Below are 24,338 nucleotides of genomic sequence, written 5' to 3' on the forward strand. Positions count from 1 at the left end.
TATGTACCATGACGATATATAGATCTTCAAGGTATGTAGATGATGAGTTAGGGACAGTAAATCTATACTTACCTCCTTGCACTTACCTTCTCGCTATTTCGGTCCTCGATATTAATGACACGATATTCGGTCCAGAGGATATTTGTTTCCACAATAGGCTGTCAAACAACCGCCTGAGAAAACCCAAGCTAGAACTTGTTGGAGGGCTCTTGACCGACTGGCTTCTAAATTTAATTCTCAACAAGTGACCTCTAAAGAAGTATTTTTTTTATCCAAACACGAGGCACCAGGCAGTGCCTTCCCGTAATCTAAAGCTGTCTTTGGAAAGGGAAACCAGACCAGAAACCCGTATGTTGTTGTCACAATGATTTTGGCATTATTATTCCTAATTTAAGGTGATATTTAATAGATGGTAATAGAAATAACTTAAATATCTATGAAATAGATAGGGCACAAGAATACAGCTCTGGGGCATTCCATTGCAGCAATTTACTGTATTACTTTTTCCACTACGGGGCTCTACTTTCGTGGTGGCGGTTAGAAATGGTGTTTCTGGTTGGCGAGGGTAGGCACCTTAGCCAGTCAGAACCCACCTATATAGTCAGGGCAAGTAAGTTACACACCAACCTGTGCTTACCCTGTGGTAGCTTGGCACAGAGCACTCGGGCGTATCCCCAAAAGTAATGAGTAATGCTTTTGCGCAACACACTCACACCAGTAACACAATAAATACAGCACAAAAGAGACTCCACAAAGGGTTATATAAAAATATGGTTCTTATACTATGAATATGTATCATAGGCCCTGATGACATGAATCATACATAGGGCATATTAGAATGTGTAGTCAGACTACACATTATAATAAGGTAAGGATCCTTATAGACATACATCCTAACGTCGGTGAATTCTGTGGACATGAAATACAGTGGATTGCATGAAGAAAACCCAGGAATCATCACATTAGTACGAATAATGCAACTTGGTTTGGGGACAAAAACACATGAAGTACAAAATATCATCATAATGCATAGATCAACATATTTCCCACACTCCTGTAGGGTGCAGCTCACCTGCACTCCTATTCTAGGTTTAGGTTAAAACTGCGTTCCATGTAAGGCACAGAAGTTACCTGCGTCCCTTTTAGGCATTATAGGGTAATTAAGGCTGATTATTGTGTGAAACCAAGTCACCTATGGGGGGTGATTGGGATCCACCCCGTGGTAGTGAGCCATGAATGCAGGGACCAAAGGGCACAGCAACGTCCATGGAGGGCAATGCAGAGACTGGTAAGTTCCCTCCTGCGTGGGGACCACCCACGCCACAGCTTCCAGGTGGTGAAACCCAAAAGACGGATGCTCGTGAGCGCGCAGTGCAGCCTCAGAACTTCTTTAGACAAGGTTACAGCAAAAACTGCTGAAGGAATCGCACTAAATTTGTCGGGATGCTAGCTCTTAGTCTGCAGATTGTCGTTTTTCTGATTTGATAAATCCGTTCAGTAGTTTTTGAAAAATTAAGTTAACAAAATAATTGTATATCTGGGCGGTTGGGTCCTCGCGGGAGCACCAATTTAAAAAAGACCATTCTGATTGGCAGAGGGAGCTTTATTTCCCTTGAGCCGTCTAGTTTTCCTGGGAGTCAAACTCCTGAAGGAGCGAGCATTCTGATTGGCTGCCAACAACATGAGAAACATTTTGCTGTCAGCCAATACAGGGGTCGGGGACTTAGTCCTCTGTCCGGAACATGTTAAAAAAATATATATATAAGAGGGCACAATAGGGATACTGGGACCATCTAGGCCACATGGGAGGAACCCAGATACAAGCCCCGGCCAAAAATGAAAAAATATCAACAAACATTGATGAGATCCTGGTGGACTCCCCCAGAATCGTAAATAAACCAACAAAAACTCAAAATGACAGCTGGGTCGCTTTGTTTTAATAACGGGAGAGCGTGTGGCCCCCCTCCCCTAACATTTGGAGCCAAAATTACTGTAAATGTTGAAGGGCCACTATTGCTCCTCTCCCTGACCCATTGCGAGCAGGGAAACCTATGTTTGCTTCCGCTTGGCTCCCAAAGAAGGAGCAAACACAAAGCCTGCTCCTAGCCGACGAGAGCTTTAAAAATGCTCCTGCCGGCTGAGAGCAGACTTTGATCTGCTTCCCTGCCCGCACTGATGCTGGTAAGGAAATAGATCAAACTATTGCTCCAGCCTGCAGAGTGCAGCGTTAGTAGCTACTCCCTGCGGGTGGGAGTGATGCCGACTCGCGCTGCATGCGGGTAGCAGGCTGGGGTGACATTTGTGCTCCCCCAACAGCTGCTAACAAATGTATGGTAGGTGCCATAGGTGGGCACCAGAGCACCCACTTTTAATAGTACGGGCTCAGGGAGATGGGTCCCCAGGGCTTATAACGGCTCAGGAAGGGGGGTGGTAACACAGTCCCTCTACCCTTTTAACATATATGTGTCACCCTGGGGGATGGGGTCCCCCGAGCCTAAAGAGGCAAGGCGTGGGTAACCATGCAGCCCCCCCCTAGTTAAAAAAGCCCTAAGGGCACCAGGGCCTAAGAAGGCTCAGGAAGGGGGTCCACACAGTCCCCCTCACCTTCAATTAAAATATATGCCTTGGGGATGGGGTCCTTAGGGCCTAACAAGGACCCGGGAGGGGCCAGCGTGGCTCCTCTCCCGCCCCTTTATTTTAAGTAGTGGCCCTAGGGGATGGTCCTCATAAGTCTCAGGAGAGGGGCTGCTCGGCCCCCCTCCCCTTTAAAAAAGAAAGACCTGAGGATGGGGGAGGAGGGCACGTTGATCCCACCCCTTTAAAAAACATAAGTGTACGTGGTCAACCCCCGTGCTTGGTGGGGGGGTTACATTTGCATATGGTAAAAAATATTACTTTACGTTAAAAAAACAAACTAGAAAGTCACTAAAAAACCTAGGTTAAAGTAACATTATAGTTAGATGTGATAAAAAGATATATTTTTGTTTAAAGTAAAAAAATCTACATTTCAGAAATTCACAGAAAAAAACAAATGTTAACGTGATGTTATACTTGGATGAATATTGCAGGGATGACATTAACTTTTTTAACTAAAAACACACAGAAATTCACCAGTTATACTTATAACTTCTGCCCCGCCATGCACTGCTTATAATCTCATATATTACATCACTCATGACATGTTTTTGACATTTCAAATGACATCATTGATGACACCACTGATGTCTCCCATACCTTGCAAAACACCTACATAACATGTTTTTGCTAGGGCAGTCTTTCAAAACCGACTGTTCCAGTATGTAAATGTGAGACATTTATTTAGCTATCCAATTTGCTAATGGAGGTCACTTTTATTTTGGCCTATTTTCTGTTATAGTCCAACCCTGCTAAGCAATCAAAATATCTGGGTCTGTTTCATGACTACCATTGCATGAACACAGAAAGAGGCAATCACTGGCATGCGTATCTAGTGTCTGCAGCCTATGCACCAAATCAGAGATTTTTAGAGCTAATGCATTCATGAAAGACAAGAGGAAGGAGATCACAGTCCCCATTGGCATCAGTGCAGCGCGGGGAGCGGTATAATGAAATACCAGATATTTCTTCTTTATGCTTTAATGAAGTGATCAAATATAAATTGCGTTGGCTCAGGCTTTCCCTCTTGACAATTTGTGAAATTATGAGAAGTTTGTTTACACTAAATTGTTCATATCCAAATATTGGAAAAATTCTTAACACATTTTTACACTGACATGATGCTTCTACAACGACATGTTAACATATCACTTTTGTTTCGCATGCAAAACAGTCAGATTTAAAAATGGACTAGACAAGTATTTAGTATGTTGGGAGTCGATTTTTGTTGGGTTGCGAAAGTCCAAGTAGTAAATAGAGATGCCTTTAAATTCTGTATTTATCTTGTCAAATTTGCTGTGCTTCAGAGTTAGAGGTCAAATGTCAGGCTATATCTTCTAGCAAATTCCTGCTTATATTTTTTTATTATGGGGATTGGTGTTTCCAAATTCTTCTCACTTTGTAGTCAGGGATAGGAAAGTAAAGTGAAATATGTGACAATCTTGCTGGGGTACAGGGAAAGTGAAAGTGTGACACATAACAAAATGCAGACACCTGTAAATGAACTGTACACATTTAGCAGGTATGAAGTATAAATGAAGCACTTTTTTGTAATACCGAAGTGTGATGGAAATAAAGATGTCAATAGGATCAAGACAAATCAAGATACTTTACTTGGTGATGCACAAATGATAAATATTCACAGAAACCAAATTTCCATGCATTTTCAGTTGTGTGCAATATAGTTTTATCAGTTAAATTGTATGCTAATGCAAACTTAGTGGTCATTTCAAACAAAAAAGTGCTGTTAATGACGCTACCCCACGATGCTTTAGTTACAATAAAAAATCGCCCAACTCATGCCCATTAAAGCTAGGTGAGTCATGAAAGTTTGTTGTTCTAAAAATTGGGTTTTGATTGTAAGAAGTTTGGGAAGCACTGGACCAGGCCTCTTTGTAGAAGTGTAAGCATGGCTACCAATATTTTATATGCGTCATATTCAGTCGGATTGTTCTTTTAGCTAACTTCGCTTTGCATGCTGAGATAAATGAGACAATACTCACTACTGGTTCTAAAGCAACACCACAGACCCCAGAGTGCAACCGTCTGTTAGCTGAAGTGCCAGGATCAATTGATGGTTTCGCATGACTTGAAGCAACGGCGGTGGTATAAAAAGCTAAATAAAATGTAGTCTGTCCTCCACCCAAAAAGTGATAATTGTTCATGATATTGACCCCCCACACTGACCACCTCATATATGGTCTCAGTTTGAGCTGGACAGGCTGTACTAAGAGGGTTTCTGCAACCTACCTAGCTCTAACTTGTCTCTAAACTATGACTGCCCTATTGCTAAGAATCACACTTTCACCTCTTATCCATCCTGGAAGAGCGCAGGCGCAAGGCACCGTCTATACTTAGTACTCCTAGGCCAGCATCTTATCATTCTCTGCCTGACACTGAGCTGGCCCAACAGTGTGTATGTGGTTGTGGTAGCAGCAGTCATTGAGACTGTGTGAGAGTGCTAACTGACCTCTAAAGACAGAAAGTGGGGAGAAAAATATCCCACAGTTGGCTCTGCCTTTGGGCTTAGGGCAGAGGTAGAATGGGCGCCAGCCCAATCCGACCGTAGGCGCGGACACGCTACATGCCACGTTTTCGTATCTCTGTAGGACCATTCACTCTTTAATAAGATGTTCTAGTACAGTACCCTTTACACATGTGTCCCGATGTGTTCACATGGAACAGGAAGTACGCTGGTTTGGATTTTCAAATGTTCATCGTTGAAGGCACAGCTGGCCTTAATAGTCTCTTTTTGTACTTTATTGAAGTAGGTGATGGACTGTCCTTCATGGTATGGTCATGCCGCAGTATCCTACACCCACATTGTTTGCCTACCCACTCACCTCCTGATACAACTTACAGTAACCAGGTCCCACTATGTATCACATCAACAGCCCCCCAGTACCACTCACTGAGATATCTTGCATTACACCTTAAAAATACATTGGCTATTTGATATCTGTAAATGCTGTGACATTAATTAGCAATGTTGTGTGCATGGCTGTGTGAATTATCCAAGGAATAGATCAGTGTGTTCGTGGATAAAAGAGAACTCATTCTGGCTTTCCAACTATTACCAGTCTACAATATCAGCTCTCTATAACATGTGCAAAGTGCACATTCACCCGAGGGTATCTTGGCACTGAACAGCAGATGTTCATCGGTGCCCAACTCAATGGTACTCATTTTATTGACCTCAGAGGATGAAAGGCTGAGTAGAGCCACCTGGATTTGAACCTGTGACAATGAGGTGGAACACAGGCCCCTTCAGAGAACGCATTAGTCCAGTAAACCACAAGATCTGCTTATAAAGAAACAATTGGATTTAACATGCCTAGACTTCTTGGTTTTGTCAATGCTCGGTCACATTTGCTGTAAGTTTACTGAGGATTCAATTGATATCTAACCAGCTATTGTAGGACAATCATTAGAAGGGGAAGAGTGTGCCATTATTAGCTTTTCATTCCGTTCGTTGCTTTTGTTTTGTTAGGTCTGGCCGCAGACTGTTTCAAGTGTTTACCAGAGCTCAGGATGTCATCAACATCAAAACATACACAGATGGAATTTGCGTCCTTCCCTTTTCCCCATTGGTTCATTTTAAGTTAGCCACTCAAAAGCCACTGCTTAAAGAAAATGTACTTCACACTTTGATTCAGGAAATAAAAGTACTTCAGCCTCACTGTTGTTACCTATTGGCTATTAGGTGTGTTAGTCCACCTCCCTAAATAGTGCATCTACTTGCAGTGGAGAGAAGCATCCATTGACTGCAATGGAGGCATACACGTGTTTATACACTCCTGTTGATGTTGTACCAAGGGTGATGTGGCACCTTAATATGATTCTGCACCTAAATGGGACATCTGCTGAACATGATTCTACAACGGTGCTTTGTTTGCAACAAGGGTGATTTGGTACCTAGACATGATTATGCATCTAATGTGATCTGTACTACTAAACATATTCTACCCTCATGCAGACGTAGCAGGAAGTGTAATTGTGCATCTCAACATGAGGTCAAACAATTCTAATAGTGCCCACTTCTTACACCTAATGTGACATTATTTACTTCATGTTCTCTCTGTGCTGAATGATTTCACACCTAAATGTGACACCCACGTCGCCTGACTTTATACCACGGATGTTTGTGCACTTAAATAAGATTTTTCAGCTTCTAAATGTGCTTTTTGCCTAAAAGTATCTCCAAACTCCTTTGGATGTAACAAAAAGGGTGATTTTCCATATTTATATGATTATGCCCCTAAATGTGTTTTTGAACTAAATGTTTTTACACCCCAAAGGGTTTCCACATTCTTGCTGATCTGATATTGCCCAGGGGTGCATTTGCTCTTAAATGCAATACCAAAGTACAAGAACATTTTTTTTGCAACCAAAGCGAATTCACATCTAAATGTGATTTTAGTTCCTAACGGTCAACAAAACTCCTCAGGATGTTACTCCAATGGTGATTTTGCACCTTAATGTGATTTTCCCACTAAATATGTTTTTTGCACCTGAATATGATTTTTGTTCCTCAATGTTTTTCACACTCCTTTTAAAAGGCATATATCACATATGTAGAACATACATTATGTGTAATAGCGTAATATGATCTTAAATTACCATACTGTGGGTCTGGGGATGCCATTAATGATGAGGCAAAAGGCTCAGTGGTTTCTAAATGTCACCAGAACCATAAAATGGTTATATATATTTTTACCCAATAAAAAACCAAAGGTTAAAGGGATGCTATAGTGAGGTGAAAATGTGAGTTAAAACATACTGAAATTCACCAGTTTGTTATCTTTACTATCAAATAACTATAACTCATGCCCCCGATTTTCACAGTGTTGTCATCAAAGATGTCATTTCAGATGTTGCCGTGATGTTATGAAAGATGTCATGGAACATGTTAGGTAATTAGCAATGAATGGTGCAGCTGCAACTTACAGCTACTTTAGGGCACAAGATATAGTTACTTGAGTCATGCCACACACCCAACCCCCCATGGGCACCTATTTCACCCCTCCTTCCAATTTACTGTTTGCAACATGGGGTTGGGCACTGAGCTTTGGCTGTACACAAACCCTACAGGTGCATAAACCCCTGCTTGCAAGTCATTAGGCCATGCTCGTCATGTGCCCAACCCCCACTGCTCTGCATGGCTGGCTATGTTGTGTAGCTATATGCACATTGCCATTTTAAGTAAGGCAGAACTACTGGCTTTGTCAAAGGCTCAGAATACCAAAATAATAGTGGATGGGCCTATTTGCTTTATCGTCACATCAAAATATTAAAAAAGACCTATTGGCTTTGTCAAAAAGTCACCAATAACTATAATCAAATGTATTTTCATAATTTCACACATTGTAATATTTATTAATAGTAATTGTCTCTATTTATTTTTCATAAAGCTTTTTTTTTTTTAAAAGAAAAACATTAAACATGTCTTTGAGTCTTTTTTTTTATCCTTTCAGGCCACAATGTGCAGCCATGGAGACAATCACAAAAGGGCCCTCCACTCCAGTTGATGAGCATACAGTGCTTAAAAAAATATGATAAATATGATAAGCTCTCCTGGGGTGTTGCATCCTAGGGGATGTGCTTCCTGGGGCCAGTGACCGACTGGGGAGGCAGGCTGCAAGCCCCACTCCCCACAATGAAATCTTCGGCCTCAGGAGAAGGGGAGCATAGCACCTCAAAGAGGTTAGGAAAAGGGGGCCGTATGACCCACTCCCCTAATTAAATAGAACTGCCCTGGTGATTAGTTGCCCATGGCCCCATTAATGTAAGCGGCCCCAGGAGATGGGGTCTCCGGAGTCTGATTAAAGCTTGGGGATGGGGTCTGCATGGTCTAAAAATCCCAGGGATTCTAATTAAAAGAGTTTGTGAGCCCGTATTTTTTTAACAGAGTTACAGATCAATGGATCCTGAGTGGACCTGTGGGGCCGATAAATAAATGTAAGTATTGTGCCCCGGGGGGGAGGCTTCTGGGACCCACCATGAGGCCTAAGGTGGTCAAAGTTTGCCCACCCTGCCCTTGATATGTTTTTTAGGACAGGGGACTGAGTCTCTGAGTCCTAAAAGGGCTCTTATCACATCTTTGTTGATGTGGTGATCACATGAAAAGTTTAGAAATGTTGGATCTACGGATCATCTGCAGCGTGAAATATACATACATTTTGAACTCTGATTTCTCAAAAACTACTGAAGGGATTTACACCAAGCATAAAAAAATGCTTTCTGGACCAAGATCTAGCTTTCTGCCAAATTCGGTGTACTTAAGTACTTAAGTTCAGTCGTTTTGACTATAGCTGTGTCGTATTTTTCTATTGAAAAGTGCATGGGTAAAACGAGTTTTGGAAAATCCCCTTTTTCTTGGCCTACGCTCGATGAATCACCCAGAATCTTTTGAGAAAAAGGCTTAGGTGGGTGAGACTTTTTTTTTGGACAGTTTAGTGAAAATTCATCAAACAGCGTCAGAGTTATAAGTAAACAAAAAAATCAATTTCCTATGGCAACGTGACCCTAATTATAACTCCCCAGTGGCGACCGCCACCAGGTAATATAAGAATATATTACACAAGCTTATGTGGGTGCAATGATCATGAAAACAATATTTTCAGAGAAAGGGTTATTCAAAACAGTAAGATAAATACTTGACTATACCCTTTAATTGTCTGTTCTAAAGCGATAACTACTTTATTATCTAGAAAGAATACAGGGTTTTAGATAAAGCAGGTTTACTTCTTAAAGACACTATAGACATCAGAGCTTGGCTCATTAGGCAAAGCTAACAATGAGTGCAGCTTGCAATTAGATTGCTAAGCTTTTATGAATAGGCTGTTGATTACGGAAGAGGAAGTAATAATTCACAGTAAATAGTTAGCAGGGGCTAGATCTTGCAGAGGACCCTGAATGCAAATAGAATTAGTCTTTTATGATAGACTGTTGATTACACTCTTAACAAAGGGTAAGATAAGAGTCTGTTGACGCTATTGCCCTCACAGAGCTATCACTGGACCTTGGTTAAATTAAGGTTGTTATGGTTTAGTTAGCTATCTCAAGCAGGCTGTAATTAAATAATGGACTCTGGATGAGCTCAGATATGTTAGAAACGTTTCATCCTATTAGGGTTTGGCATGGCAAGTTTCAAGGGTGTCAAAAAGTGACTTGTCCCATTTTAATTCCCATGGGAATATTTGCTCTCTGACACAGAAAAACACTAACAGGCACTACAACAAACTTGGCATGAAAGTAGAACTTTAATCTAGGAAGTGTCTTCGCTTGGTAAATCAGCTTATTACTTTAAGAACTAAGGGGGTCATTATGATGACGGGCGGGGACCGCCCGCCATAAGGGCGGGGGTCCTGTGAGTGGTATTAGGATGCGGCCACTACAGTGGCGGCCGCATCCTGCATTTATAACATTGTGGCGGTCTGTGCTCTCTGCACCGCCCGCCACAATGCCATAAATGCATGTATGCATTTGCATACACAATGCTGCAGGCACCGCGCGGTGCCTACCGCATTGTACATGCAAATGCAGTGGGGTACCACAGGAACCCCCTGTGTGCATCGCCCACCCCTCCTTCACTCAGGGGACTCGCAGGGTGCCCCAAAGTGAAGACCACATGCCTTTCCGTGGCGGCATTGTAAAATGCCCATCATAATATGGCTGGTGGTGTCTGATAGATACTGCCACCATATTATTCCTTTTCCACCCCGGCCGCAAGGCGACCGGGGCGGAAAAGCGGCGGACGGTCTTTCCATCCGCCGAGGTCCCCCCCGCCATAATAATATGGCGGGGGGGAATTCAGGAGATGATGTCAGGCGGTTTGCCCCCGCCAGGCCGGCGGTGGCCACCGCCAGCCTGGCGGGGGCAATCCGCCCGACATCATAATGGACCCCTTAGACTTTAAAAAACGTTAGCTACAAAAAGTTAAAAGGAAAACGTATCTGGAATAAAAGTCTATGAACTAGATTTACAAAAAATTCAGACCTGATAATACCTGATTTGACAAAGGGAGCTTTGATTTCCGTTGTCAATTTCAGGCCAGCAGACCCAAGGCGGGGTCAATGGAACTGAAGTCCTCTACTTCAATGGCCGCAATGTGGACAAAGCAAACACAAGGAGATGATGGACGGAGCGCTGAAACTTTTCAGATACTCACCCCAGTCACAGATCTGGGTTGAATCCATCATCATTCTTTAGCTCACTTCGCCACCTCAGTTCAGACCCAGCTATATGCAAATCAGTCTTGACCCTTGTTGGAAAGTGGGTTATTGGTAGGGGCAAATGTAGGTCTGCCACGGGCAATAAGGCCACTAACACATGATAGGACTCAGCATAGGTCTTAGAAAATAATTCCTTTGCTCAACCCTTGGTAACGTGGCTGCGAGCAGACAGGCTTAACTTCAAAGACAGGTATGTAAAGCATTTAAAAACACAATTTCAGTAAATAATTAAGACACAACACAAAATAAAACTCCAACACCAATTTATAAAAATAGGTAATATTTTTATCTTTTAAAGGACACCAAAACGAAAATAATCCTCTGTAGGGAACCAGAGATATGAACTTTTAAAGATTAGTCACTTTCTAGTGCTTAGAAACCAACAGTGCCCCTTTTAGGCATTTAGTTTTCTCTGTCAGGGACACACCTTTTTAAATTGTTATGAAGAATTTTCTCACCACTGTGGTGGGCCGCCTTCTTCAGCAAGCGGGTCCAGTTAGAACACTTTCCTGGAGTTCTGCTTGCAGGTCCCAAAGTATCCAACACACAATCCAAGGTTCTGGAATCTCCAAGAGTGTCCTTGAAAGTGTGAAACTTCAATTTCGCAATCCACTTGAACAAAACCCTTACACATCCACTGGTACTCCAGGCTTTTAATTCTTTGTGGGGCTGTCCAGGTGAGCTCTGTTAACATGTAGCTTGCAGGGAGTCCACTCTTAGTCCTTTGGCAGCAAGGTAATCCACAGGGCTGTAGTTTCAGATGGTGCAGTCTTCATAGGTCAGGCCTTAGAGTTCCTTGCACAGCAAAATCCTTCCAGCCGAGCACCTCTTGCTTCATTCAGTTTCAAGCAGCAGATATGGAGGGCTCTGCCCCTCTCAGATGCGTATTCAAAATTATCTGGGTCAAGCACCAGGTCACTGCTGACCAATGCGGGCAGGGCAACTCCTCATAGTTATGACCACATCCTGTAGAATGTGGCATTAGTTTGTCCCAGAGTGCATCATTCCTCCAAATCCATAATGGCTGATTTTCCAGCAAGGAGGTAAGAGCTGGCTAAACACACCCCCTGGGATGGCTTATTTCCATTGACCCCCTACCATCTGCACATACCTTCGTTAAGCCTAGCCCTGACTCTGGGTCAAAACTGTCAGAGTGGACTGAAACCCAGACCTCCCCTCTGCTTTGAAGAGCATAGTTTAAAACGCCACCTCCTAGCCTGGCATTCCTACAGACCAGCACACTGCCCTCCCAGCAGCCTGGCTAACCAACTTAACTCTGACCAATCAGGGCAGACCACGGAAAGGCTGAATTTGGACTTACAAACAATTAAGTCTCAGAACTTCTTGTATGTACACCTTAGGAGAAATTCAACAATGTAATATTGTTGGATTTACTACTACCAACCTGGGAAGTCTTTGAATGGCCCGGCTATTCCTCTCTTATCAATATTTATTAATCAATCACTTCCTACCATGTTAACCTATGGGCCATGGGGTTTGCAATGGGGAAAATGACTTGGACCACTTTTCAAGAACCAGGGCTTAGGAAACCATATTTAATAAGTATATCCCTAATTTCTACAGGACCCCACCCCCTGTGCAACTAGGGGAGACTTCAGGGGTTCTGAATCTGCAGAAATCATGCAGATTATCCTTACCCAATTATTCTAGCATCAAAGTCGAATTTTAGCGTCTCTTTAACACAATATGGGGAGTGAAATGTAAAATTTCACTTTACCCAGGCATATCAAAACTCATTTTATAAGGGCGTACATTATAGATAACTGACCCCCCACCCCTGGGATACCTAGGGGTGACCCTGGTGGTCCATAATATGCAAAAACATGGAAGGTTTGTCTTTTGTAAGGGCCCCTACCCCCAAAGTCGAGTTTGGGAACAATTTAAGGTTTAAAAGCTGTCCTGACCACCAGGGTTGCTTTTAAACTGACCTCAGGCTTCAGCACTGCACACATGCTAGTTCAGAAAATCTGCTGGCTTCTAGACTGCCATGCCCCAGGATACTGGAGACTTCTAGGTAGTTTCAATCCTCTGCCCTATTACATATTAAGGGCTTATCGGGTAGGTCATGTCAATTACATGGGTACCCCACCATACCATAGTGTAGCCTAGTGTATGTTGGGTGTCTTAACTGTATTCTGATGTGTTCCTTTTAGCTTGGCACTGGCACTGGGCCTGGTTAAACAGAGCCCAGGGTCAGTCAGAGTCAGTTACCAACAGTTCCAGTCAACAAAAAGTTGGGGGGTGCCCAGGGCACAGGATGACTTTGCAACATAGCCCCCCCCCCCCAAATGAAAGGTGATGGGTTACTAACCTACACCCTGGTAGTCCTCATCGGCTAAGTGGAAAAACCTGGAAAGTCCATCTGCATTGGCATGGGCAACCCTAGGTCTGTGTTCCACTGTAAAGTCCATTCCCTGTAGGGAAATAGACCACCTTAACAGCTTGGGATTCTCCCCTCTCATCTGCATGAGCCACCTGAGAGGCCTGTGGTCAGTTTGAACACGAAAGTGAGTCCCAAACAAATATGGTCTCAACTTTTTCAGTGACCACACCACAGCAAAAGCCTCTCTCTCAATGGCACTCCACCTCTGGTCTCTGGGAAGAAGCCTCCTGCTAATAAAGGCAACTGGCTGTGCAAGGCTCCCTTCATTCAGCTGTGACAAAACTGCACCAATCCCTTGCTCTGAAGCATCAGTCTGAACTACAAATTCTTTTGTGTAGTCAGGGGCCAGTAACACTGGTGCTGAACACATGGCAGCTTTCAGAGGGTCAAAAGCCGTCTGACACTCTGGGGTCCAAATCACCTTTTTGGGCCTCTTTTTAGAAGTCAGTTCTGTTAGGGGCCCCACAATGGTCCCATAATTTTGAACAAACCTTCTATAGTACCCTGTCAGTCCAAGGAATGCCCTGACCTGAGTCTGGGTAACAGGAGCTGCCCAATCCAAAATAGTTTGGATTTTAGCTTGGAGAGGCTGTACATGGCCCCCACTTACCAGGTGGCCCAGGTACACCACAGAACTATGCCCTATTTGGCACTTGCTTGCCTTAATAGTCAGGCCTGCCTGCTGCATGGCCTGAAGCACTTCCCTTAGGTGGTTTAAGTGATCCCCCCAGGTAGAACTGTATACAGCTATATCATCCAGGTAAGCTGAACTGAACTGTTCCAACCCAGACAAGACCCTGTTCACCAACCTTTGGAAGGTGGCAGGTGCATTCTTTAATCCAAAGGGCATTACCTTGAACTGATAATGTCCCTCTGGTGTGGAGAATGCTGACCTCTCCTTTGCTCCATCAGTGAGGTCAATCTGCCAGTAACCTGAAGTCAAATCAAAAGTACTCAGGTACTTTGCAGCCCCTAACCTATCAATGAGCTCATCAGCTGTAGGTATAGGGTGAGCGTCCGTCTTTGTAACTGCATTCAAACCTCTGTAGTCCACACAGAACCTTAACTCCTTGGGTCCCCCCTGAGGATTAGGTTTAGGTACCAGTACCACTGGACTGGCCCATGGACTCTCAGACGGTTCAATTACCCCCAGCTCCAGCATCTTAGCAACCTCAGCTTTAATGCTGGCTCTGACGTGGTCAGATGACCTGTACAGTTTATTTTTGACAGGTAGGCTGTCACCAGTGTCAATGTGGTGCACACACCACTCAGTGATGCCTGGGGTCAGAGAGAACAGGCCAGCAAACTGCTCCAGCACCTGCTGACAGTCTCTGTGCTGCTGGTCTGTCAACTTGGGAGAGAGCACAATTCCCTCCACTGACCCATCTTGCACATTAGTGGAGAGGAGGTCGGGCACAGGCTCAGTTTCCTCCTCCACACCATCAGTGACCAGTAACATGGTCATGTCTGCCCTGTCATGGTGTGGTTTCAATCTATTCACATGCAGGACCCTGTGAGGGCTCCTGGGGGTGCCGAGGTCAACCAAATAGGTAACCTCACTTTTCTTTTCAAAGATTGGATAGGGCCCACTCCACTTGTTATGGAGGGCCCTGGGAGCTACAGGCTCCAACACTGACACCAACTGTCCTGGAGTATACTCAGGCATAGTAGCCTTTTGATCATACCAGTGCTTCATGAGCTCCTGGCTGGCCTCCAGTTTCCTGTTTGCCTTGTACATGTACTCACCTCACCATTCTAGATCTCAGGCCTAGCACGTAATCAAGCACATTGTCCTAAGCTTCTTTAAGAGGCTTCTCTAGAGACCCTCTTAGCAGGCTCAATGGGCCCCTCACAGGGTGTCCAAACACCAGCTCAAAAGGACTGAAACCAACCCCTTTCTGTGGCACCTCCCTGTGGGCAAACAGCAAGCATGGGAGAACATCCCATCTCCTCCTGAGTTTCTCTGACAACCCATTTTTCATGCACTCCAGGGTTTTGTTGAATCTCTCAACAAGACCATTTCCTTGTGGGTGATAGGGGGTGGTGAACTTGTAGTTGACACCACACTCATCCCACATAGCAGTCAGATAGCTGGACAGGAAGTTTTGCCTATATCTGACACCACCTCTTTTGGAAAACCCACTCTGGTGAACACACCAAGTAGTGTCCTAGCCACTGCAGGAGCATCAATGTTTCTAAGAGGTATGGCTTCAGGGTATCTAGTAGCATGGTCAACTACCACTAAGATGTACCTATTCCCTGATGCAGTAGGTGGGTCCAGGGGACCAACAATATCCATCCCCACCCTTTCAAAAGGAACCCCAACCATTGGCAGTGGTATTCGGGGAGCCTTTGTCATGCCCCCTGCCTTGCCACTGGCCTGACAGGTGACACAGGAGCTGCAAAACTCCTTTACCTTTTCAGACATATTGGGCCAGTAGAAATGGTTCACCAACCGGTTCCATATCTTTGTCCGTCCCAAATGTCCTGCCAAGGGGATATCGTGACTCAAAGTCAGGATGAACTCTCTGTACTTCTGGGACACAACCAATCTCCTGGTGGCCCCCTCCTTGAGGTTTCTGTCCTCAGTATAAAGCAGTCCATCTTCCCAGTAGAGTTTGTGAAACCTACTGTCATCCCCCTCCTCTTGCTTAGAAGCAATCCGCCTGAAGCTCTCAAGGGTGGAACAGTCACGCTGTCTCTGACTGAACTCCTCTCTGGAGGGTCCACCTGCTCTTGTCAGTTCTGCCAAATCTGACAGCTCTGACAGGGATGGAGTCCCTCCCTCAGAGGCCAGATCCTCCCCATCAGGGTTAGATTATTCCTGCACCTCTGGAGTTCCCTGGGCTGACTCACCAGGCCCAGTACCCTTATCCTTGGATGCTTGGCCCTTTGTTCCAGGGTCCAAGGGTTCAGCTCCTCCCTTCTGGCTAGTCTGTGACCTAGTCACAGCACATACCCACTCAGGGAGCTCCAATATTTTCATATGGAGTCCTCTTGCCACCTCTGACCACGCAGAGGTTTCAAGTTCATTGCCCAGTAAACACTGGACTGGGAGAACCTTTGACACAACTACCTTCATAGGGGCTGTCACACCTCCCCATTCCAAATCCACCACAGCCATGGGATGGAGTTTGGTAGTGCTGTCTGCATATTTCACCTGGTGAAACTCACCAGGTAACAACCTCTCTAGGGGCACCAGTTCATCCAGGACCATAGTTAAACTAGCCCCAGGGTCTCTGAAAGCCTCAATCTCAATGCCATTCACTTTAGGCCTCTGCCTGTACTTGTCCATGTTTGAAGGTAAGGCAGCAAGGGTAGCAATATTCACCCCTTCCAGGGACACTAAGGTTGCTTGCACCACTTGACTACCCCTCTCTGGAGCACCACTCTCCACCTCTACACTGACACTGGCAATCCCTGTGGATGGCCCCTTAGGGGGGAGCTTCTTGGTGCAGACAGAATCTCCCTGCTTATGCCCTGGCTGGTTACAGTCAAAGCACCTACCCACCTTTGAGGGATCAAAGAACCTACCAGGCTTTCCCCGAAACCCCCTCCCTTTGAATTTGGGTTGGCTTGGGGCCCCCACTCCTTGTGCAGGTTGTTGTGGGTGTTTGGAGGACTCCTTAGGTTTTTGACCTTCATTTCCCTGGGCTTTCCCCTGGGAAGGGACCTGTCCTCCTTTCTTCGGGTCATCCCCCTGGTGCTGAATGGAAACCCGGGTTCTCACCCACTCATCAGCTGATTCCCCTAGCTCTCTGGGGTCTGTCAGCTTAGAGGCCACTAGATACTGGCGTAACTTCTCTTCTGCACAATGAGTCAAAATGTGTTCTTTCAAAAACAAATTATACAATCCCTCATATGTGTCAACTTTGTTATCAACAATCCTGCCTTCCAGTGCCTTTACTGAAATGTCCACAAAGTCTACCCAAGACTTTGAACTCAATTTCTGGTGCCTCTAAACTTCACCCTGTACTGTTCTGGAGTCAGACCAAATCTCTTGACTAAGCATGCCTTCATCTGCTGTTATGATTCTGCATCCTCTCCCATCAGGGTCAGGAGCCTATCCCTACCAGCGACTGGAATCAACTCCCACAAAAGTGCACCCCAATACTAGAGTGGACCTACTCATTTTAAGAGCCCTCTCAAAAGCTGCTAGCCATTTGTCATTGTCAACCCCCTCAGTGTATTTGGGTACAAAGCCCTTGGGAAGTTTAGGTTTAAATCTACCACCCCTGGACATCTCTGCATCTTCTTCACTTTCGCTGCCACCATTCCTTTCCTCCTCCTCTCTCTTCCACTTTCTCTTAGCCAATTCGAATTTCTCCTTTTCCAAGGCTATCAACTCTAATTGAGCCTGAAGCTGTCTCTCTGCAAGGCACAGGAGTGGTACTTGAGTAAGGGACCCTTCCCCACTCCCACCACCACCTTGATTCACCTGGCTAACACTAGTCACAATGGGAAAGGTCTCATCCTCTCTTGGGTGAAGTTGGGGGGAACATCTTCCCACCCCCTAGGGTTCTCCTCCGCTGCCCTGGCCCAGGCCTTTAGGGACTCAAGCAACCCTACCTTCCTCATCTTCTTGGCAGGACGCTGCCCCCTAAGCCTACACCATTCCCTAAGATCCGCCATCTTAAACTGTGACAGTTTAGCCAGGTCCAACTCCATGGTTCCCTAGTTTTGGGTCTCAAAAACTAGGCACAATAGACTTAGAACAATTTCGAAAAATCAAAACAATGGATTAAAAACAGTTTAGTCCAAATTCCAAAAATCAAACTCAAAAGTTTTGTTCTAAGGCAATTTAGAGGATTTTTATAATCTTAAATCATTCACTGAAAGGTGTACTTTTTAAACACAAGTCCTCATCCCACCGCTGCCAGACACACACCCCCAGTCACAGATCTGGGTTGAATCCATCATCACTGCGGCTGCCCATTAAGAGACTCTGGACTATGGCCGGACTGGGAACAACAACCAGCCCTAGCAGAGTGCTGCTCGATCGGCCTGGGGAGCGGGAGAGTGGGTGGCAGGGGGGGAGGGATTGGGGGAGTGCTAGTGAGAAGCACCACTCCCGCTCTTGTTACAGAGGGCTATTAATGCAGCACTGGCCCCCAGTAACAAAACCGGCCCCCACCGGATACAAAACGAGCCCAACCCTTCCAGCCCACTGGGAAAACTCCTGGTGCCCCGTACGGCAAGTCCGGCTCTGCTCAGGACCTAGTCTGAGAGTCCTCAAAAATAAAAATGAAGGAGCTCTAAGGTTGGGAGCATCCGCGAACCTCCTAGCTCAGATAAAGGGCTTTAAAAGTTTTTTGTTTTTTTAAAATACCTTTTGTTGCCGACCTCTTGGTAGGGTTCATGGGCCCAAGGTTGGCTGCAAAGTTCTGGAAAACTGACATGGAGAGTCATGAACTCCTAGTAAGTTCATGGGCCTTTGTTGGAGCACGGGCAGTGTTTGCAGACCCACTAATGGGGCCGCAGACCCAATAAGGGGGCCACAGACCCTGCAAAAGGTCCTACCAACAAATAACCAAAAAAAGAGGCCTCCTCTGTCTGAAGTAGGGCCGGACTGAGAACACAAAGCAGCCCTGGCAATTCTATCGGACCGGCTTCCGATGGGGGTGGGGAGAGTAGGGGGTTGAGTGGGTGCTAGTGTGAAGCACTGCTGCTTAACTAAACTGTCCCACAGCACTACTGCTTTTGTTACAGGGGGCCAATATTGCAGCACTGCTGCAAAACCGGTAACCCCCAGTAACAAAAACTGCCACCACCACACCCTTCCAGTCCCCCAGGGAAATGGCCGATGCACGCTACGGCCAGTCCGGCCTTGCCTGAAGGCCATGCACAGCCCCCAAATTGGGTTGGGTAATGGGTTTTGCTAGATGCCAAGTTCTGCGGTAACCGCTGTTGTCATTCAGAAATCATTACAAAATGTCATGAGTGATAGGATGTGTACAGTCATGAGCAGTCTATGTTTGAGGAGTGAGTTATTGCTAGTTTACCTAACGATAACTGGAACATTTTAATTGTTTTTACATTTTGTTTCATAACCATAACTGCACTATAACTGTGTTTGTTTAGTGAATATGTATATATGCTATGCCAATGAAACAAGGCCAATGAAACCTGTTAAACCAAACACAAGTGCTAGTGAACACTGATTCACTCGTTTATCACTACATTGCAAACATATAAATCACAAGTTACAACTACAGTAGAGCTCACATGACCTCAGAAAACACTGGTTAACTCTTTGCATATTCTGTACTAGAATCACTTCACAGAAGAAAACAGAGGACAGAATCAATCAATCAATCAATCAGGGAGTTCTAAGCACACTACTGACCCACAAGGGTCTCAAGGCAGTGGGGGGAGAGAACAGCAGTTCCGTTTAGTCGAACAGCTAGGTCTTGAGAGCCTACCTGAAGGTGGTCAGGGAGGGGGCACGTCTGATGTCGACCGGGAGCTCGCTCCAGGTCTTGACCGCGATGTAGGAGAAGGCTCTTGCCCCAGTTCTGGCTCTGCGGATGCGCGTGGTTTCGGCGAGGGCGAGGTTTGTGGAGCTGAGGTTTCTTTTGGGTACGTGGAAGTTATGGTTATACTCATAAGGCCTAGTAACTTTGCTTTGATCTCACTGCGCAAATTGAACCTCAAGTCCTCTGGTGAGATTTAAATACCTTTGTTTCTTACTACTAAGAAATTACGTGGCATAAACCATGGGTGCAGCTGGGCAGAATGTTGAGGTGGGGCAAGGGGATAACGACTCACCCGTGGCATTGTCTCAGGTGATCATTGTCCCACTCTCCATACTCAACAGTGACTATAATCAGTATATGACTCTCTGGACATCTGCATATCTGTATATTAGTTAACAATTACTGTATTCTTAAATTGTACTCAAATACTGCCCAAATGGGGCATGGGACTACTGCATGCCCCCAACCCCTTGTAATCCCAAATGCGAAACATTTCTGTTTTTTACAGAAGAACCTGGTTTCTTTAAAAGCTCTTTCCATTTGAAAAATACAAGGATGGTGGTCTTCTGCCCCTTGCAGGCCTCCATAAATACATTTACAGCTACTGACAGGTGGGGTCGCAAATTGTAATATTCATTGGGCAGGTCACTTTGCGAGCATGACATTTTGTCATGTGATCTATTGGTTCGAATGTTGCATTGCCAAGTGGTTGACGGGTTGAAAAAACATAGTTTCGCAATTTGCGTCTACCATTTGCGCAGAAATGTTTTAAGGCGTGGGCAAAGTGGGCTCTGGCCAGGGACCACAGACTTTCAGGGGGCCCCTGTTACAGCTTGCTCTGTTCTGCAGAGTCTTGCCCTGATGACTTTGAATAATTCATAAACAAACTATTTTAAATAGTGTTTTCGTTTAATTTATTTTTATTGTGGGTTATGTGTGAGATTCAAACACATTTTGCAGAGAAATGTGTTTTTAGATCAAAACAGGACTTTACACATGAGAAATTGGAGGGCGTCACAGAGGTCATTTGCAGTAATATTAGGGAGCTGCAGCTGTGTTACAATATTGAAAACACACGTCAGTATCCCTGAATATCAGATGTACACGCATTAAGAATTTGGAGGAGTAAGCCTGTGTACTGCCAGTAACTTGGCCAAAGAGGCGTGAAAAAAGCGGAAATTGGATCACAAATTCAAAGCTGTTCCGAACAGGGCCCTCCAAAATACGTTTGGCCCAGGGCCCCCAAAATCTTTAATATGCCCCTGCATTTGCGGTCTGCATGCACATACACTAGACCCCCCTGATTTACATGCTTGCCTGCACCCATCCAGAAACTCTTTGCAGCAAGTTTAGCCTTCCTTTCTGTCTGCACTTAGAACAGCCTCACCTACTGCCTTCTACTGACACAACTCCAGACGTGGGAGAAACTCTACTCCCATACTGCATAGAATAAGGACATAGATGCACAGAATGAAACCCACAGCAACAACAAAGCCAGTAAGACTGTGATTTCAGAGCGTAAGGAGTCTTCCCAGCCTCTCTTTTCTGAAGCATTAGGTGGACCTCAGATCACCACTTGCCATGTTTCTCTGTTTTACTAAAATATCTGACATTCCTCAAGACGACCCAGTGCATAGCTGTGGTTGTTTTTGCCTTCCCACCTGCATTTATTCACCCTGGGTATGGGCAAGGCTTAAAATATAGGTTTTAAGTGAATGCAAGAAAAACAACCATAGGCAAAGTCAATAGGTATGCCCTTCTCAAGCATGCAATTTCTCTTTTAAATTATAATTAGAAACTTAAAAGTAAAAAAAGAAATAGTAAATAAAAAAAGGTGAGTGAAGAGGTTGACCCACCAACCATGGCATTTTTTTATGCGGATGTGCATGTGTCAAGGCAAAATGCCATCACTCACATTGGAAGAGAGAGACAATAGTTGAAGTGACACTTGAGGCATGCAAGGTCGGAAGCAGCAAAAAGTGAATGACAATTTATCAGACCAATAGAAGAAGTGGGTTGACCCAAAGTTCCTCTATATATGTATATATACATATGTGTTTTATTAATGACTTTTGTTGAACATGAAGTTGTTCAAATAGTTAAAGCTGTCTCTAGGCCAGACTTTATTATAAATACAGGGGCTATCGAGATAGCTTATGCTGTCTCCAGGCTAAACCTAAAAAAGATCAGGAAATATGACTGGCTATCATTATCTATTTCTGTAGTCCTACGAAGGGCAGAGTTAAATATTTACCCTCTGCGTGTAGCACCAGTAATTGTTACATGTGTTATTTTTTTCAGAGTTTCGGCTTGGGTTCGGTTGCCCAGGTTGTTCTTGGAAGAAAAGAATTTGGGCAATACTTAAGTATTAATCTGTCCTTTGGATTTGGTGTGACGATGGGCATACTTGTGGCCGGTGGAGTCTCAGGTGAGTAAGGCTGTAAATCTATGTGATTCAATTGCTCTTGGCTGCATATAATGTTGGACTACTTGAATCCTGGATCTGGAAATTACAAAGATGTGTAAAAAGGTTAATGTATATTCCACTTATATTTTTCAATAAAAAACTTTTATAAATACAAAAAAAAAAAAAAAAAGTGTATCTTCACTATTATGGGAGACAGAAGATGACTTTCGATCACAACTTTTATCAGTAAAGGTCACAGCTCAGAGTTAACCCTGATTACTATTACTACAATCAACCAATGCATAAAAGTCCCATACCATTCCTCTCCCATTAAAAATCACACTGCATTTCCAAGTAATGTAATCTACCACATAGAAACGAGAGTAAAGACATGAAGTTGCTCTGGTAGAGCACAAGACTAATCCCAAACACCAACAATAACTACAAAACACTAACCCTGGGGCCTGGAGCAGTGTGCGTCCCAGCGTAAAACACATCCATGCCTCGATAGGGGTAATAAGTGCTATATAATGCAATCACAATACAATACAATATATAGCACACTCGAAAACTAATATCATAACATTCAGCAATCAGACAGTATATTGTAGTTCATATAGGCTGCCCAATAATTCCCTTTAATGCTTGGCTCTCATCACATGAGACGAAACTGCTCAGGGTCATATCCATCACCAAGTGGCGTACTAGTCCACAGCAATAAACCATCTGAATAGGTGTGGTTAACAAAAGAGATCGGCACATGCCGCTGGCCAAAGGAGGAATCTTATTTAGTCCACCATTGCAAGTCCCAACTAGCTACGGCTCCTTGCCATCTCACAATGGCAATTGGATTTGGGATGATTTTAGCAAAGTCCTTCCCAGCAGATCTCTCCGCCACTTCTCCCTCGAGCCTATGCCTGCTCAGGACCATAAACTTTAAACAAAGTATCTCAGAATGGACAACCAGTGCAGTAACCAGCAAAGATGGCTGTGGACATAAGAAATACCATAAAGGGAGCTGCAGAGCTTACTAAAACCATAAACCTGCTCACTTCTTCATCCATCACACTACTAAGCGCTGCATCCAGTAACACGATAGCCACATCACGGTGGTGCTCACCCACAACATGGAAACAGTTCCCACCCAGGATCAAAGCAAAGGCAACACACTTCCAACCACACACCCTGCGTTCAAGCATAGTAAGCACTATATAAACGTTACAATACAGTACAAAACAAAATATTACTATACCAATGTATTTGACATGAGTAACTGCTGAGTAATTTCTTGAAATGTAGCAGGTATAAAGTGCATACCTGCACATCAGTGGTGGCATGACATCCTTGCAGGAAACATGGGCGGTTGAACCAGTCACGATAGCAGGGTTTTACAACGTAGGGAAACCAGCTATGAAAAACGAATCATTTTCGTTACCCATCACAAGGTTGTTCATCTCCACAACTCTGAAGGTGGAACTGACAGAACGTCAAACAGACAACCCCCACTACAAGTAATAACAATTAACGGGTGTTGTATTTGTGGAAGGATAAAACCCATCTCATTGATCAACTTCTATTTAAATATTCACAGGACCAATAAGAAATTAAAAGTAGACGACTTTTGTGAGGCTCTAGATAGACTCTTCTGTAGATATTCAACCTTCAAGACTATATTAACAACAGACTTCAAATTGACCAACCTAGGGCAACAACAACCACCAACAGACGTACAATCAATACCTTTAGAAAACCTTGTCAGAAAAGTGAATAATTGCCTTGACACATACAATGTTACTTCTATGCATGCCCTACAATCACCAATAAGCCTTCATGGCAAACCTCTACAACTATTTAGGGCCATCTTGACACATACATTTGTGAATAGCAGTACATATGACTTGTACAAGAACGATGCAGTCATGGACCAAGAGGAATGTGACCACTTTCCAGTGAAAACGCGGCTTCGACTAGAGGTGCAGGTGGCGGAACAGACCAACACAGTCGGCTCTTCACAAGAAGAAGAAAACTTTGAATTTATAAGAAGACTTTTGTGGAATAAGATCATCCTAACTCGATTGAAGAACTGGAAACTAACGCCTTGCTGGCTAAATAGCCTGAGCGACTCTGCCTTCAGCTCAACTCTTAAGTCAACTTGAGACAAAAACATTAAGTCATTGTAAAAG

The 24,338-nt window shown here is 44.4% G+C and overlaps 1 protein-coding gene across 2 annotated transcripts in view; it reads left to right on the forward strand.

The window, feature by feature from the left end:
- LOC147726209 (aquaporin-7-like) overlaps window positions 1-24,338 on the forward strand; it is a 149,441-nt gene that overhangs the window by 79,763 nt on the left and 45,340 nt on the right. For both annotated transcript variants that reach the window (XM_086960310.1, XM_086960309.1), the window contains one exon: window positions 22,050-22,176. In XM_086960310.1, the coding sequence (XP_086816436.1) occupies window positions 22,050-22,176 (127 nt within the window). The remainder of the gene's footprint in view (window positions 1-22,049; window positions 22,177-24,338) is intronic.

This window comes from Lissotriton vulgaris, chromosome 3_1 (genome assembly GCF_964263255.1).
Source record: "Lissotriton vulgaris chromosome 3_1, aLisVul1.2, whole genome shotgun sequence".
In the NCBI taxonomy this organism is placed as follows: domain Eukaryota; kingdom Metazoa; phylum Chordata; class Amphibia; order Caudata; family Salamandridae; genus Lissotriton; species Lissotriton vulgaris.